The sequence below is a fragment of the Ursus arctos genome, unplaced genomic scaffold (genome assembly GCF_023065955.2).
Source record: "Ursus arctos isolate Adak ecotype North America unplaced genomic scaffold, UrsArc2.0 scaffold_31, whole genome shotgun sequence".
Taxonomy (NCBI): domain Eukaryota; kingdom Metazoa; phylum Chordata; class Mammalia; order Carnivora; family Ursidae; genus Ursus; species Ursus arctos.
In genome coordinates, this window is record NW_026622997.1 from 28,600,984 (window position 1) to 28,608,815 (window position 7,832).

The following is a 7,832-nucleotide window of genomic DNA, read 5'->3' on the forward strand; positions in this document are numbered from 1 at the left end:
ATAGAGATTTCCACAACCAACACATGCACATTGTTTTCAAGCACACATGGCACATTTATGAAAACAACACTTATTAAGCCACAAAGAAGTCCCCAGTGTGTTCAAATTAATGTCACATATGTTCTTTGGCCATAATGTAATTGAATTCTAAATTGATGAAAAAGAATAAACAAATGAACTCCATATATTCCAAACATGCAATTAAATAACCACAGGAATGAAAATATAAATGACGGAACACTTAGTATTCAGTGAAAAACTGTATATCAAAAGTAGTGCCTAGAAGGAAACATCTAGCTTTTAAACAAATGTGTTAGGAAAGAAAGCCTGAAAACGAATGTGCTAATCATTTCCATTAAGAGAATGGGAAAGTAGAAAAACAGCAGAAGAAAAAAATGTAAATAATATAGACAAGAGCAGAATTCAGTGAACTAGAGAACAAAAAATAGGGAAGATAAACAAAATCAAAGTTTGATTCAATGGAAAGTTTAAAGAGGCTAATAGACCCATCTGGTCAAACCACTAAGGAAAATGTAGGATATTCAGAATGAAAAGGAGAAACGACTATATGCACAGACATTTTAAATGAAAAAAAGTTTGTTATGATCAACTCTATTCCAATAAATCTGAAAATTTAGATTAGATGAATACATTTCTAGAAAGATAAAAAGGTCAAAACTACAGGGAGTAATAGAAACCTGAAATAGAGTCATGAGCATCAAAGACAACAGCTTGGAAGGCAAAGAACACCTTCCCAACAGCCCCTGTCCTAATGTGGCAGCTAGGACATTTCAAAAACAAATCATTCCTCTATTAAACGTGTCATTCTAGAACACAGAAAGGAACAAAAGCCTTCCGAATCATCTTGTGAGGCTGGTGATCTTTATTTTCAGAGCCAGCTAAGGATAGTACAAGAGAAGAAAATTACGGATTAATGTCAGCCACGTCACTGAATCCAACAATGTATTACAAAAATGGTTCATTTCAATCAGATAAGATTTGTACTAGGATAGTGTAAGTGCATGACTATCAGTTTATTGTAATGTAAGTGCCTGACATTAAGCTTTTGATTGCCAAGGCATCCATCTCAAAGATATCCATGGAAAAGACCCATATTGCCTGATATACAACTAGATAAAGAATAAAGAGCCAGGCTGCGTTCCCCTTCCCCCCCCATGAAGCTCCTCTTTTAGAAAGCCCTGGGTGACCTAGATGAGATAACGGACTGCTTGAGTGACCCTGCTTTTCCCTTCCCGCGCTTTCATTCCAGTTCTTACATTTTAAATTCACCAATAAAGAGTGACCCTGTGAAATCCGAGGCACCCCTTCCTCAACCCCAATAATGGCAGATCCCCAGGTCTCTTCTACCCCCCACAACTTCACTGTGTGGCTCTGGGCAGGCCATGTACCCTCCAGGACTTGTGAATAATAAGCTAATAAATCTTGTTTGTTTGTTTTTTTTCAAAGTTCCCTAATAGTTGTTGCTGAAGAGTGTCTTGCAGTCATAAGAACCACAAGGGCCTGTCTGGGAAATGTCTGTAGGGACTCCCCACAAGTAGTAGGGACCCAGGTGAGTGCCCTCAGGCATTCCTAGCTGATCGCATCACCATGGCTAGGCTGAGACCACACAAAACACCTAGGAATGCAGTGAAGGCTCAATGTCAGAATATCAATAATACCATCCAAAAAAATCAGTAAACCAAAAAAGAACAGCATATTAATTTCAACTGAATTCGACTCAATAATGGCATAAACAATTTGATCAATTTTACCACCTGTAAAGATTATTAACCAAAAATCTATAGCAAATATATTTATGGAGAAATTAAATGCATTCCCTTTGAGATTATGCAAAAGGTAGGATGTCCTTTATAATTACAAATGTTTAACACAGTATTGGAGGTTCGTAGACATCACTATGACAACAGAAGAAAATCAAGGTTATGAAGATTGTCAGGGAGAGAGAAAATGAGTGCAGATGATATATATAATGTACATAGTGGGTAAGACTGAGCCTCTGGAGTCCCAAGGCCTGAATTCATATCCAAACTCTGTACCTTTCAAGCTGTGTGACCCTGGACAGGCTCCTTCACCCCTCTTCGTGTCTGCTTCCCCCTCTGTATGATGGGGAAATAATGGTACCAACTTCCAGACATAAGTAAGTGAATACATAAGAAGCATATAGAAGACCACCTGGTAAGTAGGAAGCAACTCAACCGATGTTCTTTATCAGTGTATTGTTTCCTCTAGTCAGTGATTCTGAAATACCATGTGCTTGAAGAGCCCCTGTTGAAGTGTTTCTCCTTCCCATTCACCACCCCTACCGGGCTGCCTCCTCTTTTGCACTGTGTCCCTGGTACCAGCACTGGGATGACTCACAGGAGCCCCTGCACCTGGGGATGCTGTCGGGTCGCCTGGTCTTCAGGACAACGATGCCAGTGAGGATGCCCGCCACACCTGCCACCAGGCCCAGGACACAGACCACAGTCTCTTTCGTCTCAGGCACTTGGATCAGCTCCTGAGCCCCTGAGGCACAAAGGAAAGACAGAGTTAAAAGGCACAGAGAGCAAGAGCTGGCCTCAGGTGTAGGAGTATGAAGAGTTAGGGGCGCCTGGGTGGCACAGCGGTTGAGCGTCTGCCTTCGGCTCAGGGCGTGATCCTGGCGTTATGGGATCGAGCCCCACATCAGGCTCCTCCGCTATGAGCCTGCTTCTTCCTCTCCCACTCCCCCTGCTTGTGTTCCCTCTCTCGCTGGCTGTCTGTCAAATAAATAAATAAAATCTAAAAAAAAAAAAAAAAGGAGTATGAAGAGTTAGAAACTGTGAGATCACCAGTGAAGTTTGGATAAAGTGACAATAAGACACATGAGATTAAGGAAAGCAGGTGCTGCTGAGAGATGGATCCTGGAAATAAAGATGGTGTCAGGACAGCGCTGGCAAAGGGACGGGGCTCCATACCCCAGTGCTGAAGGAGCAGCTGGTCCAGACCCCAGTGCTTCACCTTGCAGTCATAGACATCTTCAGCCGTGGGAAGGAAGGTTAGGTAGTGGAACTTGTGGAATCTGAATTCTGTGGTGGGCAGGAAAACAGTCTCAGTTATTCCTTTGGTGACAATTTGCCCATTGCACAGCCATGTGACATTGAGCACAGGTGGGAAAAACTTGTCCACATGTCAGATTAGGGTGTTGGGCTGTCCCAGCTCCACAGGCTCCTTTGGAAACACAGTCACCTCAGGTGGCTCTGAGAAGGGACAGGACCTGGTAAGTCTGCTGCCTTTGGCTGAATCTCAAAGGTCTCCACCACCCTAACCCCTATATTCTCCAGGTTAGGGGCCACCTCTCTCATGCCGAACCTTTGTATCCCCCTACTCCTGAACCATGGCTCCCAGATCAAAGTCATAGCTTCTCATGCTCCTGACTGGCCTCCCCCAGCCCAACCTCGTTCTTGAATAAGAACATGACTCCTTTGATGACCGAAGCACCCAGTTTTATGGACTGAATATTGTTCATTTATGAGGAGAGTTTCATTCATGAGTGGACATCTGAGTCTCCCATTCTCTATGCAGTAGAGGGAATCTCCTATCCCTGTAGTTGGGTGTGGAGAAATGAGCAAGAGCAAGCAGTACCATTTGTGGCCCTGGTGTGTGGATCGTTGGATCAGGATGTTCAAGTTCTTCCTTGCTGTGACGATGTCAGCAACACGCCTCCAAGCATCAAAGTCGAAGGCATGAATAAACTCTGGCAGTTGCCAGACAGTCTCCTTCTTATCCAGGTCCACATAAAACTGCTCATCCCCATCAAATTCAAACATGTACTCCCCAGAGGGTCTGCGTGTCTGGACAAACTCGGCATACACTGACACGTGGCCCATTGCGTGAAGAAAAAGGGAGATTGGAGAATAGGTGGTTATGTAAGAAAGTAAACAGAACACAGGAAACAAACAGTAATAACATGAACGATTAACACAAAGAATGGGAAATGAAAAATGGGGGGAAAATGGGAAGAAACAATGAGAGAAATGACTTACTGAGAATTCAGGTTGTTTCCCTCGTTCCTGAAAATTTAAGCAACCATCACTCCAGTACAGTAATAATCACACTGAACACAATAATAAGATAATATTTATGGAGGACTTACTATGTGTTCAACTTATTCTTTGCATCTTCATACCCCCATGTAAAGCATTCTTCTGCATATTACGGACCTGACACAGAGGTTAAGTAACTGGCCCCAGGTAGCACAGCTCCTCGTAGAAGCAAGAATGAATCATCTTCCCACCCACATGCACAATATCTCAGAATCCTTGTAGGACCAGGCATATAAAATTAGTGATAAAGCCACAGAGTGGGTTGAGGGAGAGGGGAGAGCAGAATAAAAATCTTTCAGAGTGGAATTTTTTTTAAATTGTGAAGGAAATAAAAAGATGTCCAGAGTCTCAGTGCCATTTATAGACTTCCAGTTACTTTTTTAGCTTTAGAATAAAAATGGTAGATTATGTAATTTTGTCCACAACACCTTCATTTAAGGCAAATTAAATTTTAAAGTGTTATCATTCACACAGCATTCACAAATATTCTTGTTGACTTTATGTTTTTGAAGGTAATTTCCCCTGGAAATAAAGGCTGTTGGATTTGAAACACCTACGGGATAGCATCTTAGTTTTACCTGAGGTGTAAGAAGCAGCAAACGTTTGAACAGTAGTGTCCCAATGAAGTACTAGATATTATTTATGTGAGAATGAGCTTTAAAAAAAAATATCCTTTCAGAAATTTCTAACTACTTTGTAACTGCATGACTTAACCTGGTGATAAAAGCAGTTATCAAAAGTCTACCTTTTACAGAAGGAGGAGGAAGAGGAAGAAAGGAAGAAAGGAAGAAAGGAAGAAAGAAAGAAAGAGAGGGAGGGATTGACAACAGAAAAATATCTATTAGTATTACAGCAAAACAATAAAAATGACAGAGTTTGGCCCTGAGAAAACTGAAAGGAAGTGACACTCTGGGGCTCGCTGGTCCAACTCCCAAATCAAAGATTCTCCCTGCAGCTCCAACACGTGGAGAACTAATCCTCTCCTTGGACGCTTCTAGTGACAGGATTCACTGTCTCAAGCGAATACTTGGGGAAAATCACTCACAGAAAAGAAGATGAAGGAAAAAGAAAAAAGAAAAAAAAAAGAGTACAGACCTGGCTACATGGACATAGTTTGTTCACCTTAGAATATCTCATTTTTATTGTTTTTGCAAATTCTTTTTTTTTTTTAAGATTTTATTTATTTATTCGACAGAGATAGAGACAGCCAGCGAGAGAGGGAACACAAGCAGGGGGAGTGGGAGAGGAAGAAGCAGGCTCATAGCGGAGGAGCCTGATGTGGGGCTCGATCCCACAACGCCGGGATCACACCCTGAGCCAAAGGCAGACGCTTAACCACTGTGCCACCCAGGAGCCCCTGTTTTTGCAAATTCTTAAAACTAAAGGCCTATGCATTGTGAAGCAAATTACACTCTTACAGATTTTCATTTTCATTCAGTCAAAGCTTTATTGTGAATCTTCATTCTCCAGGCACTTAAGGATATAAATCAGAAGACATGGTCCTTGTCCTCAAGCTACTTGAAATCCAAAGAATGAGAGAGACAAAGAAAAGATGATTGTATATATGTGGTTTCATCATTGCTGTGTTATCACAAGGCGTATGCGGATGCTACTTGGGAGCAAAAAGAGATCATTAAAATGAGATTGAAGTAAGGCTTCCTAGAGATGGTCTTTATGTGAGGTTAGCAAAGCAGAAAAAGAGGAAAGTGGCCTCTCTAGCAGGGGACATAGGAGCAGAGAGGCATGGGACTTCTTGGAGGACTGCAAGTCCTTGGATAAGTCTGGAGCTCAGAGGGTATGGAGGGGCTACCTTGGGACCTGCCTTGTGTGTTAATTGCAGTTGTTTGAATTTGATCCATAGCCCCGGAGAAATCATTGAAGGATCTTAATCAAGAAGGTAACGATTAGATTTGTACTTGAAGGTGGCAGCTGTAGGGAAGATGGATTGGAAGAGGCTCATTTGCAAGCGAGACCAGTAGGACTCTTCAGCAAGCAGGTGGCAAGTGATGAAGGTGTAGATGGGGCAGTAACACAGGGTAAGGAGATGGGAGGATGTGTTTGAATGGTAGTGAAGAGATGAGAAGCCACAGGAATCATTAAGTGCCATGGTGGAAGTAGGGATATGAAGGAGTCCATGATACCCAGGCAACGTGGAGGATTGTGGAGTCAGTGACAGGAAAAGTAATGAAAGACAAGGAAGTGAGAGAAGATAAAATATTCTTTTGGGGACATGATAGGTTTGAATTTCTGGGGGACAAAGTAGAGTTGATTTGAGGACAGTTGAAATAATGGATGGATCTCAAACTAGACTGGGCTAGTGACAGACACTAGGAGAACTCATGGTAGATGAAGTTATAAGCTTGGGTTGGGTCATCCAAGACCTGTACAAAGTCATCATAGCAGGGTCAGAGTGTGTGGTCATGCATCCTGACAAACATGGACATTTAAAAAAGGATGCTGGGGGCACCTGGTTGGTTCAGTCAGAAGAACGTGTGACTCTTGATCTCCAGGTTGTGAGTTCAAGCCCCACACTGGGTGTAGAGATCACTTAAATAAATTTTTTTAAAAAGAAGCTGAAAAGGAGAGGACTAACAAGTAGGAAGAAAACAAGGAGAAAGTGTGCTTCTCAAAGACAAAGAACAAGAGAAAAATTCCAGGGAGGAGGAAGTGGTCATGTCCCAAATATTACTAGGGACACAGGTAAGATATACAGAGACATGACCAGTGGTTTTGATTGTAAGGAGGCCACTACTGGCCACGCTGAGAGCAGTATCAGAGATGTGAGGAGACAAAAGGGAGAATGCAGTGGGCTGAGGACTGACTGAAGCAGGAGAAAGCAAAAACAGGCATTGAAGACTCCAATTTCAAGAAGTTTACCACTGAAATTCAAGAGCGACAGAGAGAGACGCTCTCCAGAAGATGCAGAGCCATGGCTCTCACTCATTGGTGCTGTGACATGGGGTTGGTTCATGAGACATTTCTTTAGGTCTCAGTCTTTTCATTTCTAGAATGAAAGTAATAAACGCCCTCCTGAACAGACTGTGGTGAAATGGAATGAGATTTAGCCCTTGGTCAGGGTTCGACAAACAGGTTTTACTGTTGTCAGAAAGACAAAAAGCAAAAGACCTCACACAACAGAAAAAGAAGAAAGAAGAGAAACAAGAGAAAACAGCACCTATGGGCTACAAATCTCCTTATAGTCCCCGCCCTCTCTGGCCCACCCGAGCACTCACCCCTGATGGCCTCAGTTCCATGGGGACTCAGCAGGGCAGCCAGGGTGATGGCTCCCAAGATCACGACTTGGGTCCGGCTCATTATGTCTTCAAGGTACACCTGCAGCGGCCACTGTGAACCAGACAGTGAGGAGACAATGAGGCAGAGCAGGGCTGGGAGGAGCTCTGAATCCAGGACTTATTTCCCTATCTGGTGGAGGGAGAAGGAGTGGAAGTGAAACAGCTCAATGTGGCTCAGCCAACTAGAAAACCTCAGAAGGGGCATCTCTGGTTGGGAAAGAAAATGATAGACACTGGGAGAGGAGGTGGGAGAGCTGTCAGGACCAACGTGACCCAGAAAATCCCAACCTATGTGAGACTTGGGAATAAGAGGAAAAAAACTACACTAGGGACATCATAACCATCTTCCTCCTCTCCTGGCTGGCTCAGTCAGGTGGAGCATGCAACTCTTAATCTCAGAGTCGTGAGTTCAAGCCCCATATTGGGTGTGGAGCCTACCTAAAATAAAAAGATT

General features: G+C 43.1%; 1 protein-coding gene across 1 annotated transcript; it reads right to left on the reverse strand.

The window, feature by feature from the left end:
• Nucleotides 1-2,375: 2,375 nt before the first annotated feature.
• Nucleotides 2,376-7,400, reverse strand: LOC113243684 (HLA class II histocompatibility antigen, DP alpha 1 chain). Its single transcript, XM_048225581.2, is given in 6 exon segments — nucleotides 2,376-2,402; nucleotides 2,405-2,526; nucleotides 2,958-3,239; nucleotides 3,625-3,644; nucleotides 3,646-3,864; nucleotides 7,315-7,400. Coding segments are annotated over 6 exon segments (756 nt in total).
• Nucleotides 7,401-7,832: the final 432 nt, after the last annotated feature.